A 26,013-nucleotide genomic window follows, 5' to 3' on the forward strand; every position below is an offset into this window, starting at 1 on the left:
TAGACAGGGCACGCACGGAAAGCCCACCAAGCTACCACTGAACCACCTCAATATCAATCAATATTTTATATTAGTCGTGTGTCTACTAACATTCATTTTACCTATCTTTATTTAACAATTTACAATGCCTTGGTTATGCCTATTGCATAACTTTATTCGCCAATCGTTCCGACCGTCGGCATACAAGTTGTGTACTATCGGCGACATTAGTATCTATTTCATTATCTTTTATTGTTTGTGTATCCTCAAACGAATTTCCAAGTAGTATCAGAATTTATCTCAAGTAAATATGTAACTCCTGGTACCAACATTTTCACAATATTTCCTTTTATCCATTTCATTTTACCACTTCTGTGGTCAGTTACCATCACTGGCTCTCCTACCTCAAACTCTACACGTCTCCCCCTTTATGATTTCGTATTTGGCGAGACTGATTGTTAAACATTGTGCCCTCGATCTCTCTTGGCCTTAATAATGAAAATCTCGTACGTAATTTTCGCCCTAGCATAAGTTTTGCTGGTGATTGGTTTGTCAAAGAGTGCGGTGTACTTCTATAATCAAATAAAAATTGTTTGAGAGCATCAGATTATGATAACCCACTCTTAGTCATACACTTCACCTTACGTTTGAACGTATCTAGTATATTTTCGGCCGCCCCATTAGTTGCGGGACAATACGCTGGGCTGGTGCTGTGCCGAATACTTGCTTTTCGTATAAATTTTTGAAAAGCTTCGCCGACAAACGTTGTAAAATTGTCAGTAACTAAATGAGCGAGATACCCAAAACGGGTGAAAACTTCTTGCAGCACCGATATCGTGGCATTTTCGCCCATATTAGACATTATAAAGGCTTCTGGCCACTTAGAATGACTATCTATCATTAACCGTATCATTTTACTTTCTATAGGACCTAAAAAATTGGCATGAATACTGTGCCAAGGCATAGTTGGCCATATCCATGGAGTCAATGGAATTTTCTGGGGTTTCGTTTTTGTTTCTAAACAGTTAATACATGAACGTGTTATTTCTTCCAAATCGTTATCTATAGACGGCCACCAAACAAACGACCGAGCTAATACTTTCATTTTGCTTACCCCGAAATGGCTAAAATGCAATTCGTGAATCACTACTGATCTTAAATTTTCAGGAATCATTACTCGGTGACCCCAAAGTAAACAATTATTTTCACTTGACAATGCTTCACGTTTATTCCAAAACGTTATTAGCTCTTCTTCTACTGGTGTTTTGTCTGGCCATCCATCTAAACAATACTGCATTACCTTGCAAAGAAGTTTATCGTTACGAGTTTCACGTTGCACCTGCTTCCAATCAAGAGACGCGAAATCGGACTTCTTAATACTATTGAAATATAAATTTGAGACCTCATCATCAGCGAACTCTCTTTCTTTGGCAAGATCTACTGCATCTTTATTAGGCATGCGACTCATCCAGTCTGCATAATTATTCGAACCTTTAATATGCTTTATTTCATAGCGAAACGCAGACAAAAATACGGCTCACCTTTGTATGTGAGCGGCCGCTATTTCTGGAATTTATTTTTCGGGATGGAAAATGCGTGTAAGTGCTGAGTTGTCTGTCTGTAACAGAAACTTTCGCCCCTACAAATGCTCAAAAAAAAATTTTACGCCGAAAATTATAGCTAAACCTTCCCTATCTAACTGCGAATAATTACGCTCACTTGCGTTCAATGTACGGCTGGCATAGTGGATCGGAAAAGCTTGTTTGTTAATTCTATGGCATAACACTGCCGAAACGCCATGAGAGGATGTATCGCATGTGAGCACCAATGGTTTATTTGGATCGAAGTGTACTAGGAATTTTTCTAACGTTAACTCAGTTTTGATTTCTGTCAACGCTTTATCGCATTTGGAAGTCCACTGAAAACCACGCTTTTGTTCTAAACATTCGTATAAAGGTTTCAATTGTGTTGCCATGTTTGGTATGAATCTTGCTTAGTAATTTATAGAACCTAACAAACTACGTAATTCTGATACGTTAGTTGTTGGCAGAGCCTATTGTACTGCTTCGATCTTATGTTTAATTGGATGAATCCCATTTTTATACTCAGTTGAGCAGAGCTCACAGAGTATATTAACTTTGATTGGATAACGGTTGGTTGTACAGGTATAAAGGAATCGAGATAGATATAGAGTTCCATATATCAAAATCATCAGTATCGAAAAAAAATTTGATGAAGCCATGTCCGTCCGTCCGTCTGTCCGTTAACACGATAACTTGAGTAAATTTTGAGATATCTTGACGAAATTTGGTATGTAGATTCCTGGCGCTCATCTCAGATCGCTATTTAAAATGAACGATATCGGACTATAACCACGCCCACTTTTTCGATAAATCGAAAAATTGCGATAATTCATTACCAAAGAGGGATAGAGCGATGAAACTTGGTAGGTGCGTTGAACTTATGACGCAGAATAGAAAATAAGTAAAATTTTGGACAATGGGCGTGGCACCGCCCACTTTTAAAAGAAGGTAATTTAGAAGTTTTGCAAGCTGTAATTTGGCAGTCGTTGAAGATATCATGATGAAATTTGGCAGGAACGTTACTCCTATTACTATATGTATGCTTAAAAAAAATTTGCAAAATCGGAGAACGACCACGCCCACTTTTAAAAAAATTTTTTTTTTTAAAGTGAAATTTTTACAAACAATTTGATATCTTTACAGTATATAAGTAAATTATGTCAACATTCAACTCCAGAAATGATATTGTGCAACAAAATACAAAAATAAAAGAAAATTTCAAAATGGGCATGGCTCCGCCCTTTTTCATTTGATTTGTCTAGGATACATTTAATGCCATAAGTCGAACAAAAATTTACCAATCCATGTGAAATTTGGTGGCGGCTTAGATTCTAGGACGATAACTGTTTTCTGTGAAAAAGGGCGAAATCGGTTGAAGCCACGCCCAGTTTTTGTACACAGTCGACCGTCTGTCCTTCCGCTCGGCCATTAACACGATAACTTGAGCAAAAATCGATATATCTTTACTAAACTCAGTTCACATAATTACCTGAACTCACTTTCTATTGGTATAAAAAATGGCCGAAATCTGACTATGACACGCCCACTTTTTCGATATCGAAAATTACGAAAAATGAAAAAAGTGCCATAATTCTATACCAAATACGAAAAAAGGGTTGACAAATGGTAATTGGATTGGTTTATTGACGCAAAATATAACTTTAGAAAAAAACTCTGTAAAATAGGTGTGACACCTACCCTATTAAGTAAAAGAAAATGAAAAAGTTCTGCAGGGCGAAATCAAAAGCCCTTGGAATCATGGCAGGATTACTGTTCGTGGTATTACATATATAAATAAATTAGCGGTACCCGACAGATGATGTTCTGGGTCACCCTGGTCCATATTTTGGTCGATATCTCGAAAACGCCTTCACATATACAACTACCACCACTCCCTTTTAAAATTCTTATTAATACCTTTAATTTGACAACCATATTGTACAAACATATTATAGAGTCACCCCTGGTCCACATTTATGGCGATATATCGAAAAAGCGTCCACCTATAGAACTAAGGCCCACTCCCTTTTAAAATACTCATTATCACTTTTCGTTTGATACCCATAATGTATAAACGCATTCTAGAGTCAACCCTGGTCCACCTTTATAACGATATCCCGAAAAGGCGTCCACCTATAGAATTAAGGCCCACTCCCTTTAAAAATACTCGTTAACACCTTTCATTTGATACCCATATCGTACAAATTAATTCTAAAGTCACCCCTGGTCCACCTTTATGGCAATATCTCGAAAAGGCGTCCACCCATAGAACTAAGGCCCACTCCCTTTTAAAATACTCATTAACACCTTTTATTTGGTACCCATATCGTACAAACTAATTTTAGAGTCACCCCTGGTCCACCTTTATAACGATATGCTGAAAAGGCGTCCACCTATAGAACTAAGGCCTACTCCCTTTTAAAATACTCATTAACACCTTTCATTTGATACCCATATCGTACAAACAAATTCTAGAGTCACCCCTGGTCCACCTTTATGGCAATATCTCGAAAAGGCGTCAACCCATAGAACTAAGGCCCACTCCCTTTTAAAACACTCATTAGCACCTTTCGTTTGATACCCTTATTGTACAAACGCATTCTAGAGTCACCCCTGGTCCACCTTTATAACGATATACCGAAAAGGCGACCACCTATAGAACTAAGGCCAACTCCGTTTTAAAATACTCATTAACACCTTTCATTTGATACCCATATCGTACAAACAAATTCTAGAGTCAGCCCTGGTCCACCTTTATGGCGATATCTCGAAAAGGTGTCCACCTATAGAACTATGGCCCACTCCCTCTTAAAATACTCTTTAATACCTGCCATTTGATACGCATGTCATACAAACACATTCCAGGGTTACCCGATGTTCATTTTCCTACATGGTGATTTTCCCTTATTTTGTCTCCATAGCTCTCAACTGAGTATGTAGTGTTCGATTGCACCCGAACTTAGCCTTCCTTACTTGTTATCTATGCGGTACCCTAAATATATAACTTCATCCTGCAAAATTTACACTTTGAAAATTTACTTTTAGCCCGGCGTCATTTAATCGACGCAATACTTCTCGTAATCGCCTAAAATGTTCTTCTATATTTGCCGCGGTGATAATAATATCGTCAATGTACACAACGACGCTCGGAATCCCCATCAGTAAAGCTGTTATTTCTCGTTGAAATGAACCCGGTCTGGTGGATACGCCATGAGGTAATCATGTATATTTGAACAAACCCAAATGGGTACTGATAATCACATATTTTTGCGACTGTTCGTCCAGTGGCAATTGTTGGTAAGCTTCCGCTAAATCCAGTTTCGTAAATTGTTTACCCCACGTAATTCGTAAAATACCGATTCCGGCCGAGGTGAGGGGAAATGGTCTACTTCCAAAAATGGATTTAGCGTAACTTTAAAATCGCCACATAATCGAACCTAGCCGCTTTGTTTTATTATTGGGACTATCGGAGTTCCCCAATCACTATATTCTACTGGAATTAAAATTTTATTTTCAACTAAACGATAAATTTCGGCCTCCACTTTCTCCCATAAAGCATAAGACAGTTTTCGTGGTTGCAAAAATTTCGGTTGGGTATTGGGTTTTACTTGCAATGATAACTTTCCGCGATTAAATAAACCGAAACCGCTTTTAAACACTTCTGGGAATTCCGCGCGCAAATTTTCGATACATAATTTTGATAATTCATAGATGCAATTAAGTTTATCATTATGCTTTTTGTCTGAAAATTGCAAAGGCCACATTTTTAAAACGTGCATCCACTCTCGCCCTAATATTAGAGAGCCACCTTTTTTTATAACACACAGTATTTTTTTTTTTGCTTAAATTCATTACGCTGTATATCCACATAAATTTTACCTTCAGTAGGTATTGGTTGATTATTGTAGGCACGCAATGTGGTGTCGATCCTTTGCAATGGGCTGCCTGAAAAATTTTGTTTATAACAATCCAACGAAATGGCAGAAATTGGTGAGCCAGAATCAACTTCCATATTGATAGGAACATTATTTATATAAATAGTTTCAAACTGAGGGCCAATAATTTTATAACTCATTTTACTTGATTCAAGTTCACCATCTACTAGAATTTCATTAACGGAATGGTAATAATTACACTTATAACGCTCCGCTATTGAATCACTGTCCCTTGCATGATCATGGTCTTTATTATTATTATTATTATTAGATAAACCACCAAAAATTTCCAGTTCTTGGGGCTCTGGTGCATTTTGCACTTTATTAACTCTTTGCTCCGGTTGAGAAAACTTTTTCTTTTTACTACACATTCTAAAGATATGTCCTTTTTCGCCACATTCGCTACAATATTTTAATCTGAGAGATCATTGAAATTGTTGATGGTTGTTTTTACCGCAACAAGTACACGTAACTGTTTCCTTTGCCTGCCTGCCAATAGGTGTTTGCTGCCCGCGACTATTGTTGTTGTTATCTCTCGATGACTTTTGCTGCCGTTGAAAGTTATTCGATCTCTTCGTTTGACTTTTATAAGAGTTTATTTTCGCAGGGTAGCCGTTGTATGATGTTTTCAGATTATGCATTCCAACCATTTTCTCTTCCGACTTCGTTGTATTTTCAGCTTTGTTTGTCTCCAACGTTTTACCGTCTGCAATTTCAACTGTTTTTGCCAAATCTGTTAATTCTTTCAGTGATTTATTGGACTCTTTTAGCAACTCATACTTCATCAATTTGCTGGAAACACCCGAAATAAATTGATCTTTTAGCTGAGTATTAATTTCAGAGGAGGAAAATTTACATGGCGTGGATAGGGTTTTTAGGGCCAATAAATACTCCTGCACGCTTTCATTCGGCTTTTGCTTTCGTTCGCGGAAAATAAATCGTGCTGCGTATTTACCTTTATCAGGGTCAAACAATTCCGCTAGCTTATTTTGTAGTTGTTCGCAACTCATGTTATGTAAAGGCTGTGGTTCACATTCAGCTTTCAACTCTTTGTACACATCTGGTGACAACAGTGTTAACAACAACGTAGGCTTCTTTGGATCTGGTATGTCGTTTAGCATAACATAGGCTGAGAGCTGGTCTAAAAACGACCTTAAATCACCCTTCTTTTTGAAAGGTTCCAATTGTCCTAGCAATGACATTTTTTTATGCTCGATTTTAATGGCATTTGCAATGTTTTTGATTTCTTTACTATTCGAAAAGCTGTTGCCGAGTTTTTCTGTTTTTTTTGTTTCCTGCAATAATGTTTTTTATGCACTTTAGTAAAGATTTTCGTAACTGTTCAACCGAGAGATTTTCATCGGCAATATTAAGAAAATGTTCACACTCTTTCACTAGGTTAGGTTTTCTTAGAGTGTTTATCCACGAGGTATGTTTTAACGCAGTCTCGTTATGAATAATTTCCCAATTCACATCAGTCATTTGCACTTTACTACTACGAGTACGACTTTATTTAATATTTTTATTAAATTGTGTCTTAATTTTTTTTTACCTCGTCGCCATTTGCTGGATACCGCCCGAGGAAAACACTTATTATTCGGTTAGTCTTAAAGCACACGTTTATTTGATAATTGCCGAGGTTAATTAGCTGGCAGATATGCATGAACTGTCTCTGTATATATATATTTAGTGATGGTCTTTTGTCATCAATAGGTGTGTTCCATTAGAGGCGAGTGTGTCAAGTTACCCCACATATTTAAGAAAATAAAGCCGCCACAACGGTGGATACTCGCGAGGGCGCATAAATTCTGTTTGAACTGTTTGGCGCTATCTCATGCCACCGATGAATGCAGTTCGTATGATCGCTATCGAACTTGCGGATTAAGGCACCACTCTCTGGTGCATCGACGGGATGTAACCCCGAGCATCCGACGTCACACCCAGGCACCCCGGCCTGTTCGCCAAGTAGTACCACCTTTGGTACCCTCTGCGCCCACTGTGCGACCCCGTTCTCGCCCAGTTCCCTCTCGTTCTCGTCCAGCTATCGACGCACAACCGCCAGCATCTACTGCCGCTCGACGCACCGTTCGGTGCACTGCTCAAGGGCTGCAGACTGCCGCTTTCAGGGGAAAGGTGTCAGACCTCCTCGTACGCGATGCTTTACGGACTCTTCAAGAGCTGAAAGAGGCTCTAGCCGCTGAACGCGCCTAGGGCGGGGACGATGTTTGAGCGACGCTCGTGGTCGCCAACAACCAACCGTTTTATTTAAGAACATTGGATTTATAAACAATTTTTAATTATTACACGCTTCAATATGTATTATTGAATATGTTCTATTGAATTTGAACCTATTTTGAATTTAAACGTATATTTATGAATTACTATACGTTCAAATATGTACTTTATTACATATTTTATACTTTTATATTATATTTGAACTACTCATGAATTACTTAGAATACGTATAACCATTATACCTAACTCTCATGTTAAACTCGGATTATCACTTATAGAATTGTAAATGAATGCTTGAACATATTTCGCCCCGCTGGCAACCCTAACCATTGGTTGAAAAAACATATGCACATATGTATATACAATGTTTTGACATTTCATTTTATTATTCATTCGAATTTTTGCTCTATCCCGTGTGTGACACAAGAAACTTTGTAAAGTCTCCTTAAAAGATATCTAATATATTAAAAGAAATAGTTTCACTGCATAATATTATTAAGTTGGTTTGGTGAAGTGTGGTAACGGAAAAGAAACAATTATTGTTTGAAAACCAGTACGAATCCTCTTTGAACATTAGTAACCTTTTCTATGGTACATAACCCTTGGTGAATCTGGACTATTAAGTTGTTGGTGAAGTGAAGTCCTACGTGTTAACAGCCTTATTTGCTGTCTGTGACCCAAAGTTAGATGCAATATCTATACGGCCGCTATAATAGTAGAGATAAAGCATAAGTTAGCTTGACGCAATTCTTGCCGAACCCGCTGCAGACAAACTGAACGATATATTATCCAGCCCAGGAGCCATTGCTACCAGCTTTAACCGCCACCAACATCAAAGCGCCATATCACAACCACCATCATCGCCACCACAGCTACATCCCACAAGAAGAATAGGAAGGTAAATTTTATCCTGCCAACCCCCTGTTCGGCCTGAGTGCGTCGTAAACCGGCAGTGGGTAGGCGCACAAGGGTCGATCTCGGGGTTGGTGTGATGACTCACTCAGTAGAAAATAAAAGAACAGAAGAGGAATTCCTCGTTATAAAATAATATTTAATTCAGATTGAAAAAAAATATACAATGTGGATAATGTTACCTTAATGTCGCAAAAATTACGATGGTGATCCTGGGCGTTATGAACTGCTTGGCGGTCGATCATAAAAGAGGCCGGTTGTCCCGTTGATGACAACCGCTAAGCCGCGAAAATGTCCTCTGGTGTTAAAGAGGGGAAAGGCCACACATACAACCACCCCCGCATATACGTGCATGGTTGCTGACAACCTGCACACACACGTGCATATGTATGAAACGCATGCATGTGCATGCATGCACACAAATGCGGCGTGAGTATGGGTGGCTAGAAATATTATTAAAATCAATCAGGTAAAAGTTAGGCATTTGGCCTAAACACCCCCTAAACAGTGGTCTTTCGTCGCCACTAGGGAAACCAGCGCAGGAAAAACATAAGTACCCATTTGGTAAATCGTGAGTATTAAATAGATTTTAGTACACCCCTAAACACGAAGAAATACACATAAGAAGCGAAAAATTAAGGCAATTGTCATTCTCGAGGATTATTATTTCCCGCCAATAATCCTCATTTCCCGCAAAATTTTCTCAATTCGCGCCAAAACTTGCACATACCATTTCGTATATATATATATATATACAGCAATAACCCCATATTGCAAAACTCATTAAGGTATATGTGCAAAGCAAAATAAGAAAAACTCGAATATTTAGCTACAGTGGGTACACTTGCAAACATTATGCCTCAAATTTTATTACGACACATCTTAAAATATTAATACTTTCTCAAGTTTAATTAAAAAGTTCTCTTGTCGTTAATTAAATATATTGCACAACCTCTGCAAACTTCTGATTTCTCCCCATTTAAATTAATATAAAACGCAAAAATATTTGTAAATCTCCATACTTGCGTATACATACATACGGATATACAAAAGAAAGAAAACGACATAAGCGGTGAAATTAAATTTCGTGCACAGTAGTACAAGAGTGGTGCAGTGGTGGTGTAATAGCACTTCTCTTGTATTAAATTTGCACGCTATAAATTCTCAATCCCCATAAAGAATTTCGATAAGCTACTAATTTCTCCCTCCTCAAAGCCTCTACACTCCAACAAAGCGAAGTTAAATAAGACACCTCTAAGTCACACCGAAAATACAAAATATTTTAAAATAATCTCATACGAATTAATTTCCCGTATCAAAATTATAATAATTTACCTATAGATACTTGTTTATACGTATATATATATATATATATATCTTATTACTTTCCCACGTATATTTAAACCACCCAAATATACATATTGAATATATTAAATATAGTGCAAACGCAGCTCAGTGGTCAAATTTGCTCAGTCTCACCCTCAAATAAATTTAACTTAAACACTTTTTTTTGGTTTTGAAAATTATTCTCTCTTGCTATATAACGTAACTATTTCACATAGTTAAAAAAAATACTCTCTATTAAAAAAAAAAAAAGTGTTTTCTCTCTGAAGTTAAATTTTTGTTAATTCTCATTCGTAAGCGTCATAAAATAAGCTCAAAAATGAGTGACGATTAAACGAGACAAAGTGGCTCCAAAACTCAAGGAGTTAAAAGATTTAAACTCACGTCTGCCCCCAAAAAATTTATATCCGAAACGGACAATTTCATGGAATATTTTGCTCGGTTCAGGTCGATGTCCCTTCAAGACAATACTGAGTCCTCACTTAACATAAAAAAATCAAACATAGAAAAATTCTGGAATAGAGTCCAACACGTCTTCGATAACATTGTCGAAACCCCAGATCAGGACCTGCCCGAAGATTTTCCAACATCTATAATAGCAAATACAGGTCCTGGCTCATAGCGTATGAAGACAAAAAAGTCCAGATCGAAGACCAGCTTCAGTTGCTTAAACAAGCAAATGCCCCGCGCCCCCTACCGTCACACCATCTACATCTGACAACTCCGGTATTTCGCTAAAAATCCCTCCCTGCGATACCGAAATATTTTACGTTGGTTATGAAAAATGGTCCTCATTTCGTGACATGTTCACAGCCGTTGACATTAACCATCCCAAACTCTCCCAAGCGCAAAAATTGTATCACCTCAGATACAAAACCCAAGGAAAGGCAGCGCAAATAGTCAACCAATTTCCTCCAAACTCCTGAAGATGAGTTTTGTGAAAGTTATTACACAGACACAGCTACCCGCGCTGATAATGGACGTTATGTGGTCAGGCTCCCCTTTAAGCCTAGCTTCCCTGATGCGATCCCCTTATCCAATTCGCGCCCCTCTACCCTCAGCCAATTCTTAGGGATGGAAAAAACTCTCCCCAGAAAGGAAATCTCAAGGACCTGTATGATATTGTATTAGAAGAATACATCACCCTCGATCATATGGACGAAACGGGTTCCCATGAAAAGTTCCACGAAGGCAAATGCGCCTCTTTTTATCTCCCCCATCATGCGGTTATAAAGCACGAGAAAAAAACCACCAAGGTAAGGGTCGTATTTAACGCCTCGAAGAAATCAGCATCAGGGTACTCCCTAAATGATGTTCTCTATACCGGACCTACCCTCCCACCGGATCTGATGCTCCTTATTCTCAAATGGAGGACATACCAGTTTCTTTTTAACAGAGACGTCGAAAAAATATATCGTCAAATCATAATGCATGAAGACGACAGAGACTATCAGAGGATCGTCTTTCGCTCATCTCCGAGCGACCCTATAAAAGACTATCGTCTGAAAACAATCACATCTGGTGTGAACTGTGCCCCCTACCTCGCCATACGTACTCTTCACCAACTGGCCAAAGATGTAGAAGAAACTTTCCCCAAAGCAGTCCCTGTATTGACCAAAGAAACGTATGTAGATGACATTCTCTCTGGTAGCCATGATATTCTGTCGGCTGAACAGTCTCTCTCTCAAGTCATCCAAGCGCTCGGTTCAGCAGGATTTTCATTACGAAAAATAACGGCCAAGCACCCTAGTATTCTAAAGGATATCGACAAAGAGGACTTGCTCGACACAAATCTCCTAGAGTTCGAGAAAACAAGTAACGCCAAAACTCTCGGCATTCAATGGAACGCCCTCACCGACACCTTCTCGTAAACAGTCGACTCTATACCCCTGTCGTCAGCTAGGACAAAGCGTCAGATCCTCTCCTCTGTAGCTAAACTTTTTGACCCCGTAGGGTGGCTTACGCCGATAATGATTGAAGCAAAGATTCTCCTCAAAGAGTTGTGGATAGACGGAGCCGACTGGGATGAAGAAGTCAAACCCCTCCGTCTCATAAAGTGGTCGCAATTCACAAAAAATGTATACGGTATCTCGAACATTAAGATCGCCCGATGGGTCAACTATAACCCCAACCAGCAAGTAGAAAAGGCATACAGCGCCAATATATATGTTCGGACAACTCACGATAGCAGTATCTCCTCTCTTCTCTTGGTTTTTGAGGGTAAAGTTGCACCCCTTCCCACTTCCAGCCTTCGCGGCTCTTCTTTTGGCACGTCTCGTCGCTGTAGTGCAGTCAAACCTCAACCTCTCGATTACAAAAGTAACACCGTGGTCTGACTCGGAAATAGTTCTAGCATGGCTGGTAAAACCCCCCATAATTGGAATACCTTTGTCTCTAACCGCACCGCTGAAATAATGGGTCTAGTCGGCAATGCGTCATGGAAACATGTCGGCACGCGCGGCAACCCAGCGGAACTGGGCACTCGAGGATGTAAATCCATCGAATTGGCTAGTTCTCCGTTATGGTGCAATGGCCCTGAGTGGCTGACTTTGCCCCCGGAAGCCTGGCCAAAACGCATTATACGAAACACCAACCCATCGGAGGTACGCCGAGTCGAAGCTCTACTCGCCACGGAAGATGAACGGGATTTTATCGACCGATTCTCCTCTTTTACACGAGCCCTTAGGTTAAGGGCATATGTCTTAAAATTCGTCCGCAACCTGACTCATCGAACAGGAGGCACACGTTCCGCGTCCTCCACTCTCTCTTACGATGATCTCCATAAAGTGAAATGGAAAATTATAGCCTTGACGAAAACCCGGTTCTTTTCCCATGAAAAGGCATGTTTAGAAAACTCCAAGGTGATAGGCAAACGAAGCCCCCTATTGGTACTTGGTTCATATCTCTACAAAGATGGCCTGCTTCGGGTGAATGAGAGATTAGCCCATTCGACCATGATGTTTAATGAACGACATGCTATCATCATCCCGGAAAAATAACGATTCGCCACTCTCTATGTTAAATTCCAGCATGAGCTCTTTCTCCACGCCGAGGCACGCCCCTTGCAACAATGCCTAAGACAGGAAGTCTATATCACGCGGCTCAAACCCCTTATAAAGAAATGCATACTCCAATGTAAGACCTGTACCCTCCATAAGCAGCAGATGCGCTTGCAAATCGTGGCAGCGTTGCCCCTGGAACGGTGCACTTATCCTCCGCCTTTTACTACAACCGGTGTTGACTTTGCGGGGCATTTTCATGTAAAAGCCTCTATGCTAAGGTCTCACACCCCACTAAAAGGTTACGTGGCCGTTTTTGTATGTTTCACTACAAAAGCTGTCCACCTTGAGTTGTGCTCCGATCTAACAACTAACGCTTTTCTCGCAGCGTTCGCTCGCTTCGTCGGACGTCGCGGATACCCAGCAAAAATGATGAGCGATAATGGAACAAGGTTTATAGGAGCCAAAAGGGTAACCGAAAAGGAATTTGTCGACTTTCTGAAAACCGCCTCCCAAGAAGTCATCCAGAAATACTCCCCTCAAGGTATTAACTGGCAGTTTATTTTCTTTGGTGCTCCCCATATTGGGGGGTCTATGGGAGGCCGCAGTAAAAAGCTTCCAATTCCATTTTAAAAGGACTACAGGAACTCAAGCCTTCACATTTGAAGAATTTACCACCCTCTTTGGTAAGAATAGAAGCCGCCTTAAACTCTCGCCCGGTTTCACCTCTATCTCAAGACCCCTCCGACTTCACTGCTCTCACCCCCGGCCACTTCCTCAGAGGCTGCCCTCTCCTGACCATCCCGGAAATGGACCATGCAGATTTGTCCCTTATGAACCGTTGGGAAAGGGTGAAAAGCATCCATCACCAATTCAGCAAAAGGTGGAAAGAAGACTACCTAAAGGATCTCCAGAAAAGGCAGAAGTGGAAAAATCCACAACCCGAACCCAAGGTCGGTGAGTGTGTCTGCATTCACGACGACTCACTTCCCCCGACTGAATAGCGCCTTGGACGTATTGAAAAAATACATTCAGGACCCGACGGTCATATCCTTGTTGTTGACGTTCGTACGCAAACCGGCACCCTCACACGACCACTTGCTAAGTTCTGTTTCCTCCCTCAGACTGAAAGCCCACCATCTCGGGCAAACCCGGAGAATTCGTAGCTACTCTCAAACCACCTCTGCCCTCTCTTACCACATCACCGTCACTAATAGTCCCATTTCGCAACATAATGCCAACTGAAACTTCCTGCCTTAACATTTCTCTCACCTAAAAGGCATTTACAACTATACTTACAAATTGTCAAGGATCGCGATCAGCAACGGGCACCCTGAAATTCCTTGCGGTCAGCAGTGGTCGCGCGCAGCCCACCGCTGCAAACCGACTACCGACGATGCAGCGTATGCAGACAAACCCACGCTCTTCGCATTGCAGCGTCTTCAAGAAACTGAAGCCGCCACAACTATGGATTCTTGCGAGGGCGCATAAATTCTGCCTAAATTGCTTAGCGCTATCGCACGACACAGATGAATGCAGCTCACATGATCGCTGCCGAACTTGCGGCTTACGACATCGCTCTCTGTTGCATCGACGGGATGCAACCACGAGCATCCCGCGTCACACCCAGGCACCCCGGCCTGGTCGCCAAGCATCTACTGCCGCTCGACGCACCGTTCGGTGCACTGCTCAAGGGCTGCAGACTGCCGCTTTTAGGGGAAAGGTGTCAGACCTCCTCGTATGCGATGCTTTACGGACTCTTCAAGAGCTGCAAGAGGCTCTAGCCGCTGAACGCGCCTAAGGCGGGGACGATGTTTGAGCGACTGTCGTGGTCGCCAACAGCCAACCATTTTATTTTAAGAACATTGGATTTATAAACAATTTTTAATTATTACACGCTTCAATATGTATTATTGCATATGTTCTATTGAATTTAAACCTATTTTGAATTTAAACGTATATTTATGAATAATTATACATCGAAATATATACTTTATTACATATTTTATACTTTTATATTATATTTGAACTACTCATGAATTACTTAGAATACGTATAACCATTATACGTAACACTCATGTTAAACTCGGATTAGCACTTATGGAATTGTAAATGAATGCTTGAACATATTTCGCCCCTCTGGCAACCCCAACCATTGGTTGACATGTATGTATATACAATGTTTTGACATTTTCATTTTTTCTTATTATTCGAATTTTATATCCATTCGGTGTGACACGAAAACTTGTAAAGTCTCCTTTTAAAAATAATATATTAAAAGAAATAGTTTCACAGCCTTGTTTATTTGATTTGGTGAGATGTCATAACGGAAAAGAAACAATTATTGTGTGAAAATAGGTATAAGAATCCTCGTTGAACATTACTAACTTTTTCTATGTAGCATAACTCTTGACGAATCTGGACTATTAAGTTGTAGGTGAAGTGAAGTCCTAAGTTTTAACAGCCTTATTTTCTAGCTGTGAACCAACGTTATATGCGATATTTATACGGCCGCTATAATAATAGAAATAAAGCATAAGTTAGCTTTGATGCAATTCTTGCCGAACCCGCTGCAGACAAACTGAACGCGATATTATCCAGCCCAGGAGCCACCGCCACCAACATCAAAGCGCCATCTCACAACCACCATCATCGCTACCACAGCTACATCCCACAAGACGAAAAGGAAGGTAAATTTTGTGTTGCCAGCTCCCCTTAACAATTACTAACTACAGTTCATATGAAAGTACCAAAAAAGAAGGATGTTATGGTCGGTTTCGAACTCTTCTCAAAACTTTATAATACATATATAAATAGTTGGCGCGATTTACCTCCGAGTAGATTTAGACCGAGCTTCTCTTCCACTTTGCACGACGCTTACCTACATGTTTTATATTGGCTACGAACGGCATCTGCAAGGCAGATGAATTTTCACTGGGAAGCTTTTCAGATATACTCTCGGAGTTTTGCCAGATTACTTACAAGAGGCGGCCTCGATTAGAAAATTATTTTATATTTATATTGACGAATATTTGCGAAGACGTCCCAAAGTAGCTCAAAAACAAACTGAAACAAAATGTTTTTGTTTAAGTATATTGAATTTTCAGATGAATAACTTAATTTCTGGTTCCGAAGAGTTCTGTATGGGAGAATTTGCCTGCATTTGTGTAAAAAAAGACAAACAAGTCTATTTACCTGACAAAGCGGAAGAAAAACTTCACCAATTGAGTCATCACGGGAGAACCGATCATAGTCGAACACATGTAAATGTAGCACCTGTCAGAGATAAACATAATAATTAAAATAATATTCCGCAATTTAGTTTGAGTGTTTTTAAAATCAGTATATGAGAGGTTCAGTGCACAGAATGACTAACTTTATTTGTAAAATCTTTCACCATTTAGAGAGCGTACACACTAAGCGACAAAATATTCTTTGCATATATTGCTATGGAAATATGCACACATAGCGATAGTCGGACGACACGCACGACCAAGTTGACCAATTAGGAAAAAATGCCACGAATATTTTGTGAATCATGTCGCTACGTGTCGCGTCGCTTAGTGTACACGCACTTTTAATTGGTAAACTCTTATAGTGTTTTCTTTTCTGGCTAAAGAGTTACGCTTTTTGTACGCCGCGCAAGGGTTGTTGTTGTATTCTAAAAAACAGGCAACGCCTTTACGGGGTATTTCGTTCTTTTGTGAAAATTGCTTCCTGCTCGCAACGCAAAAGCGTTACACTTTTACGCTGTATAAAATGGCGGTGTGGCAGCAGTGCACGGACTTTTAAAAAGAAAATGTTGGTGAACGAAAAATTAAAATAGTGGTAGAAGTTGGTAGAGTTTTTCCAGGAAAACAATATCTACAGTTTATATTTGTACAAAACAATTCATAATTTATTGTAAAACAAATAAAACACATTTCAAGGAAATAACACTTTAAAAACACTTGTAAACAAAACAGGAAAATACATGTAGATTTGTATATCCATCGCTTATGCCTATATGACACTTGCTTTTTCCCTGTATTTTGAGCTTGAAATACTAACGAAAATTTACCGAAATGTCTAATTACAACACCAATTTTCCAATGTACCAAAAATACCGCCACAAAATAATGACTTCGGCATGTTAACGTTTACTTAAACCTTTTTTTATTTTCGTTCAAAATTATTCACAAGAAACTGATTGGTTAGTGTCATCTCTTAATGTTATTTGGATTTGCTCGGCAATTAAAAATGTTTACCTAATGATCGCAGTATTTGGTTGCAATGCGAATATATTGAAATGTTGGTAGATTTTTGGGCTTTGGTGGTAGAAGTGGTAGAAAATGAAAATGTGCTAAAATGTTGGTTGACCTACCAGTAAAGTGGTAAAGTCGGTGCACTGTGTGGCAGTGAACTCTGTGAAACTCTCAATTCGCTCTTAAGTTCCACATATACTCTGTTAATATGAGTGAATATGGTGAGTTGAAATGTTCTTTGTATGCACTACAAATGTTGAAAATTTTCTGGGGTACGAGTAACTCTATTAAGGCTTTACCATTTACTTAGGCAACAATTTATTTCAGAAAAGAAAACGCTATTAGTTAGTGATTATCTCTTTGTGCAGTCTTTACTATTAAGTATATATGTAATATACATTAATGTACATGCGCACATGCATGCATCCGTCATACATATGTATATAACACTAGATCAAGCACTGCTACAACAACAACAACAACAACAAGGGTCGCCAAAATTTAAACTGTGGCTGGTTGAGTAAAAGGCATGACGTGGCTGAATGCGTTTGTAACACTTCCACCATTGTAGGAGTGCGGGTTAAAATCCCACTCCCGGGAGAAAAAGGCTTTGAAGAGATTTACAAGGTATAATTGAAACAGCTGTCGCATTGTCCGTCCTGATGTCACGTTGTTTAAATTTTTCCCAAACTATTAAATAAGTTATACATTAAAATTGCTTCAAATAAATATTTTCATACATTTAAAGCAATGAGGGCAATCCCCGCTTAAGTCATAATAAAATCATCTTTTTGGTAGTGGTTTAGTTGTTGATGAAAAATCAATGAGGTAGGACGTATGCATGCTTGTTTGTTAACACACAAAAAGTGTTTCGTAAATATGTCATTTAAATACTACTTTATTGCTTGAGTCTAAGGAAAAATTTAAACAAAATAAATTGTTACCATGAAACCATTGAAACATTCTGCGCATGCGTGTTTGTTTGCAAAGTATCTTCTCGCAAATGCGCAAATAAACAATAGCCTCATCCGATGTTGCTACTCTGCTTGTTCAGCGACAGCTAAAGCCGAATGAAGACGAAAGAGAATAATAATAGGTACTTGTGAAGTGGCGCCAATAATTATTCAACTAAATGGTGACCCCTGCACTAGATAACGTAAACGTATTTCTTATCAGAGAATGTGAGACACACAAGAAATACGTCGCCACCAGAAATGATAAGTAAGATATGATCGTTTGCTTTAACACTAATGCTATTGTTTGTCATTGTTTATTTAGGATAATAGGGACGCGTTTCTTATAATTGGCGCGTTATCAAAACAGTTTGTAAGTACATATGTAAGTATGTAATATTTACGTTTGTATATTTACAAACAAGACGAACTGCGTTCGTTCAGATAGACATGATAATAGGTTAAGTTTCTATTTTTTTTTCGTGCATTTGTCCGTATTCATCTGAATACAGCTGGTTTGTTAAGATGTTTGTGAGAGCACCTTACACACCATGCGATAAGATTGTTGTAGAGTTGCTTATATTGCCAAAAAACCATTACATTGATTTTTTCTGTTTAATAGTCTTTATACTCAAACTAGAAGACCCGGCAGACGTTGTCTTGCCCTAAATTTGGCCTATCTGTATACATTTTAATAAGCTTTTTCCGTCTGAATCTCCCCTCCCCCCTCTTCGCTTTTTCCTAATCCTTTTATTCACTCCTTCCTCAGTCTTTTTCGCTTCATCTATCTCCATCTTCGTCTCATTCTATCTCTTTCTCAATCTCCTTCTCCTTATCTTTTTTTTCTTCTCTCAATTTCTTCTTATTTTTCTGCATCCCTTATTGCCTGTCACAGAGGTTATTATGTATTTTATTCCAGTCCCACCCCGAGTCTCAGTCCCAGTCCTATTCCTAAACCCAGTCAAGTCCGTCTCGGGATAATATATTACTCTGTACTAAAGCACTCATGAACAGCTTTCATTTGATATCAATATTGTATAAACACTGCCTAGGCATTTATTGGCCTACGTTTTGGCCTATATCTCGAGACCCTAGTCGCCCAGGGGTATGAAAATTACCCTCTGCTAAAGCTCTCATCCCCAGCTTTCATTCTATAAAGACAATCTTGGGGTACACGGGTCCACGTTTTGGCCTATATCTCGAGACCCTAGTCACCCAGGGATATGAAAATTACCCTCTGCTAAAGCACTCACCAACAGCTTTCATTTGATATCCATACTATAAACACACTCGGGGGGTACCCGGGCCCACGTTTTGGCCTATATCTCGAGACCCTAGTCACCCAGTCACCTATTCTATATTCCAAGTTAGATCAAAATACACACGGGGTGCAAAACAAATTCAAAATCGGTTCAGTAGTTTAGGAGTCCATTGGCCTCAATTGTATGACACGTGTTTTTTATATATTAAGATTGCTTCATTTTGATATTAATTATGACTTACATTCTTTGGTTACATTACATTTAGATGTATGTTTATATATATTTACATTGTGTATTTATATTTTATATTTATATGTATGTAAAGCGAGAAAAGAAAATCTGTGATTTGATACTAAATCTAATACTTAAAAATTTTATGAGTTGGTTATTAACCAAACCTTGTAACTTGTTAAAAAGCTGTGCCTCACGTATAAATTTTACAAGATCTTCATATATTTTTATACTTTTTGATTTAAGTAAATCTTGCAAGGATGTGGAATTTCTAAAAATATTATAATTGTTTCGCAGCGTATCAAACTTAGTGCATTCAAAAATAAGATGCTCTGGCGTATATATGGAGGGCAAAATGAACATTGTTCAGACACATCATGCCTGAAACTACTTAAATATTGTTTGCAGTACGTGCGTCCTATTATGAGTCTATTAATAAGCCTCTACACTCCAACAAAGCGAAGTTAAATAAGACACCTCTAAGTCACACCGAAAATACAAAATATTTTAAAATAATCTCATACGAATTAATTTCCCGTATCAAAATTATAATAATTTACCTATAGATACTTGTTTATACGTATATATATATATATATATATCTTATTACTTTCCCACGTATATTTAAACCACCCAAATATACATATTGAATATATTAAATATAGTGCAAACGCAGCTCAGTGGTCAAATTTGCTCAGTCTCACCCTCAAATAAATTTAACTTAAACACTTTTTTTTGGTTTTGAAAATTATTCTCTCTTGCTATATAACGTAACTATTTCACATAGTTAAAAAAAATACTCTCTATTAAAAAAAAAAAAAGTGTTTTCTCTCTGAAGTTAAATTTTTGTTAATTCTCATTCGTAAGCGTCATAAAATAAGCTCAAAAATGAGTGACGATTAAACGAGACAAAGTGGCTCCAAAACTCAAGGAGTTAAAAGATTTAAACTCACGTCTGCCCCCAAAAAATTTATATCCGAAACGGACAATTTCATGGAATATTTTGCTCGGTTCAGGTCGATGTCCCTTCAAGACAATACTGAGTCCTCACTTAACATAAAAAAATCAAACATAGAAAAATTCTGGAATAGAGTCCAACACGTCTTCGATAACATTGTCGAAACCCCAGATCAGGACCTGCCCGAAGATTTTCCAACATCTATAATAGCAAATACAGGTCCTGGCTCATAGCGTATGAAGACAAAAAAGTCCAGATCGAAGACCAGCTTCAGTTGCTTAAACAAGCAAATGCCCCGCGCCCCCTACCGTCACACCATCTACATCTGACAACTCCGGTATTTCGCTAAAAATCCCTCCCTGCGATACCGAAATATTTTACGTTGGTTATGAAAAATGGTCCTCATTTCGTGACATGTTCACAGCCGTTGACATTAACCATCCCAAACTCTCCCAAGCGCAAAAATTGTATCACCTCAGATACAAAACCCAAGGAAAGGCAGCGCAAATAGTCAACCAATTTCCTCCAAACTCCTGAAGATGAGTTTTGTGAAAGTTATTACACAGACACAGCTACCCGCGCTGATAATGGACGTTATGTGGTCAGGCTCCCCTTTAAGCCTAGCTTCCCTGATGCGATCCCCTTATCCAATTCGCGCCCCTCTACCCTCAGCCAATTCTTAGGGATGGAAAAAACTCTCCCCAGAAAGGAAATCTCAAGGACCTGTATGATATTGTATTAGAAGAATACATCACCCTCGATCATATGGACGAAACGGGTTCCCATGAAAAGTTCCACGAAGGCAAATGCGCCTCTTTTTATCTCCCCCATCATGCGGTTATAAAGCACGAGAAAAAAACCACCAAGGTAAGGGTCGTATTTAACGCCTCGAAGAAATCAGCATCAGGGTACTCCCTAAATGATGTTCTCTATACCGGACCTACCCTCCCACCGGATCTGATGCTCCTTATTCTCAAATGGAGGACATACCAGTTTCTTTTTAACAGAGACGTCGAAAAAATATATCGTCAAATCATAATGCATGAAGACGACAGAGACTATCAGAGGATCGTCTTTCGCTCATCTCCGAGCGACCCTATAAAAGACTATCGTCTGAAAACAATCACATCTGGTGTGAACTGTGCCCCCTACCTCGCCATACGTACTCTTCACCAACTGGCCAAAGATGTAGAAGAAACTTTCCCCAAAGCAGTCCCTGTATTGACCAAAGAAACGTATGTAGATGACATTCTCTCTGGTAGCCATGATATTCTGTCGGCTGAACAGTCTCTCTCTCAAGTCATCCAAGCGCTCGGTTCAGCAGGATTTTCATTACGAAAAATAACGGCCAAGCACCCTAGTATTCTAAAGGATATCGACAAAGAGGACTTGCTCGACACAAATCTCCTAGAGTTCGAGAAAACAAGTAACGCCAAAACTCTCGGCATTCAATGGAACGCCCTCACCGACACCTTCTCGTAAACAGTCGACTCTATACCCCTGTCGTCAGCTAGGACAAAGCGTCAGATCCTCTCCTCTGTAGCTAAACTTTTTGACCCCGTAGGGTGGCTTACGCCGATAATGATTGAAGCAAAGATTCTCCTCAAAGAGTTGTGGATAGACGGAGCCGACTGGGATGAAGAAGTCAAACCCCTCCGTCTCATAAAGTGGTCGCAATTCACAAAAAATGTATACGGTATCTCGAACATTAAGATCGCCCGATGGGTCAACTATAACCCCAACCAGCAAGTAGAAAAGGCATACAGCGCCAATATATATGTTCGGACAACTCACGATAGCAGTATCTCCTCTCTTCTCTTGGTTTTTGAGGGTAAAGTTGCACCCCTTCCCACTTCCAGCCTTCGCGGCTCTTCTTTTGGCACGTCTCGTCGCTGTAGTGCAGTCAAACCTCAACCTCTCGATTACAAAAGTAACACCGTGGTCTGACTCGGAAATAGTTCTAGCATGGCTGGTAAAACCCCCCATAATTGGAATACCTTTGTCTCTAACCGCACCGCTGAAATAATGGGTCTAGTCGGCAATGCGTCATGGAAACATGTCGGCACGCGCGGCAACCCAGCGGAACTGGGCACTCGAGGATGTAAATCCATCGAATTGGCTAGTTCTCCGTTATGGTGCAATGGCCCTGAGTGGCTGACTTTGCCCCCGGAAGCCTGGCCAAAACGCATTATACGAAACACCAACCCATCGGAGGTACGCCGAGTCGAAGCTCTACTCGCCACGGAAGATGAACGGGATTTTATCGACCGATTCTCCTCTTTTACACGAGCCCTTAGGTTAAGGGCATATGTCTTAAAATTCGTCCGCAACCTGACTCATCGAACAGGAGGCACACGTTCCGCGTCCTCCACTCTCTCTTACGATGATCTCCATAAAGTGAAATGGAAAATTATAGCCTTGACGAAAACCCGGTTCTTTTCCCATGAAAAGGCATGTTTAGAAAACTCCAAGGTGATAGGCAAACGAAGCCCCCTATTGGTACTTGGTTCATATCTCTACAAAGATGGCCTGCTTCGGGTGAATGAGAGATTAGCCCATTCGACCATGATGTTTAATGAACGACATGCTATCATCATCCCGGAAAAATAACGATTCGCCACTCTCTATGTTAAATTCCAGCATGAGCTCTTTCTCCACGCCGAGGCACGCCCCTTGCAACAATGCCTAAGACAGGAAGTCTATATCACGCGGCTCAAACCCCTTATAAAGAAATGCATACTCCAATGTAAGACCTGTACCCTCCATAAGCAGCAGATGCGCTTGCAAATCGTGGCAGCGTTGCCCCTGGAACGGTGCACTTATCCTCCGCCTTTTACTACAACCGGTGTTGACTTTGCGGGGCATTTTCATGTAAAAGCCTCTATGCTAAGGTCTCACACCCCACTAAAAGGTTACGTGGCCGTTTTTGTATGTTTCACTACAAAAGCTGTCCACCTTGAGTTGTGCTCCGATCTAACAACTAACGCTTTTCTCGCAGCGTTCGCTCGCTTCGTCGGACGTCGCGGATACCCAGCAAAAATGATGAGCGATAATGGAACAAGGTTTATAGGAGCCAAAAGGGTAACCGAAAAGGAATTTGTCGACTTTCTGAAAACCGCCTCCCAAGAAGTCATCCAGAAATACTCCCCTCAAGGTATTAACTGGCAGTTTATTTTCTTTGGTGCTCCCCATATTGGGGGGTCTATGGGAGGCCGCAGTAAAAAGCTTCCAATTCCATTTTAAAAGGACTACAGGAACTCAAGCCTTCACATTTGAAGAATTTACCACCCTCTTTGGTAAGAATAGAAGCCGCCTTAAACTCTCGCCCGGTTTCACCTCTATCTCAAGACCCCTCCGACTTCACTGCTCTCACCCCCGGCCACTTCCTCAGAGGCTGCCCTCTCCTGACCATCCCGGAAATGGACCATGCAGATTTGTCCCTTATGAACCGTTGGGAAAGGGTGAAAAGCATCCATCACCAATTCAGCAAAAGGTGGAAAGAAGACTACCTAAAGGATCTCCAGAAAAGGCAGAAGTGGAAAAATCCACAACCCGAACCCAAGGTCGGTGAGTGTGTCTGCATTCACGACGACTCACTTCCCCCGACTGAATAGCGCCTTGGACGTATTGAAAAAATACATTCAGGACCCGACGGTCATATCCTTGTTGTTGACGTTCGTACGCAAACCGGCACCCTCACACGACCACTTGCTAAGTTCTGTTTCCTCCCTCAGACTGAAAGCCCACCATCTCGGGCAAACCCGGAGAATTCGTAGCTACTCTCAAACCACCTCTGCCCTCTCTTACCACATCACCGTCACTAATAGTCCCATTTCGCAACATAATGCCAACTGAAACTTCCTGCCTTAACATTTCTCTCACCTAAAAGGCATTTACAACTATACTTACAAATTGTCAAGGATCGCGATCAGCAACGGGCACCCTGAAATTCCTTGCGGTCAGCAGTGGTCGCGCGCAGCCCACCGCTGCAAACCGACTACCGACGATGCAGCGTATGCAGACAAACCCACGCTCTTCGCATTGCAGCGTCTTCAAGAAACTGAAGCCGCCACAACTATGGATTCTTGCGAGGGCGCATAAATTCTGCCTAAATTGCTTAGCGCTATCGCACGACACAGATGAATGCAGCTCACATGATCGCTGCCGAACTTGCGGCTTACGACATCGCTCTCTGTTGCATCGACGGGATGCAACCACGAGCATCCCGCGTCACACCCAGGCACCCCGGCCTGGTCGCCAAGCATCTACTGCCGCTCGACGCACCGTTCGGTGCACTGCTCAAGGGCTGCAGACTGCCGCTTTTAGGGGAAAGGTGTCAGACCTCCTCGTATGCGATGCTTTACGGACTCTTCAAGAGCTGCAAGAGGCTCTAGCCGCTGAACGCGCCTAAGGCGGGGACGATGTTTGAGCGACTGTCGTGGTCGCCAACAGCCAACCATTTTATTTTAAGAACATTGGATTTATAAACAATTTTTAATTATTACACGCTTCAATATGTATTATTGCATATGTTCTATTGAATTTAAACCTATTTTGAATTTAAACGTATATTTATGAATAATTATACATCGAAATATATACTTTATTACATATTTTATACTTTTATATTATATTTGAACTACTCATGAATTACTTAGAATACGTATAACCATTATACGTAACACTCATGTTAAACTCGGATTAGCACTTATGGAATTGTAAATGAATGCTTGAACATATTTCGCCCCTCTGGCAACCCCAACCATTGGTTGACATGTATGTATATACAATGTTTTGACATTTTCATTTTTTCTTATTATTCGAATTTTATATCCATTCGGTGTGACACGAAAACTTGTAAAGTCTCCTTTTAAAAATAATATATTAAAAGAAATAGTTTCACAGCCTTGTTTATTTGATTTGGTGAGATGTCATAACGGAAAAGAAACAATTATTGTGTGAAAATAGGTATAAGAATCCTCGTTGAACATTACTAACTTTTTCTATGTAGCATAACTCTTGACGAATCTGGACTATTAAGTTGTAGGTGAAGTGAAGTCCTAAGTTTTAACAGCCTTATTTTCTAGCTGTGAACCAACGTTATATGCGATATTTATACGGCCGCTATAATAATAGAAATAAAGCATAAGTTAGCTTTGATGCAATTCTTGCCGAACCCGCTGCAGACAAACTGAACGCGATATTATCCAGCCCAGGAGCCACCGCCACCAACATCAAAGCGCCATCTCACAACCACCATCATCGCTACCACAGCTACATCCCACAAGACGAAAAGGAAGGTAAATTTTGTGTTGCCAGCTCCCCTTAACAATTACTAACTACAGTTCATATGAAAGTACCAAAAAAGAAGGATGTTA

The 26,013-nt window shown here is 40.1% G+C and overlaps 1 protein-coding gene across 1 annotated transcript in view; it reads right to left on the reverse strand.

The window, feature by feature from the left end:
* Positions 1 to 26,013, reverse strand: part of Syt7 (Synaptotagmin 7) — a 1,421,749-nt gene that overhangs the window by 1,126,483 nt on the left and 269,253 nt on the right. The window contains exon 3 of the mRNA XM_067758204.1: positions 16,183 to 16,263. Coding sequence (XP_067614305.1) covers positions 16,183 to 16,263 — 81 coding nt within the window. The remainder of the gene's footprint in view (positions 1 to 16,182; positions 16,264 to 26,013) is intronic.

The sequence above is a fragment of the Eurosta solidaginis genome, chromosome X (genome assembly GCF_040869045.1).
Source record: "Eurosta solidaginis isolate ZX-2024a chromosome X, ASM4086904v1, whole genome shotgun sequence".
In the NCBI taxonomy this organism is placed as follows: domain Eukaryota; kingdom Metazoa; phylum Arthropoda; class Insecta; order Diptera; family Tephritidae; genus Eurosta; species Eurosta solidaginis.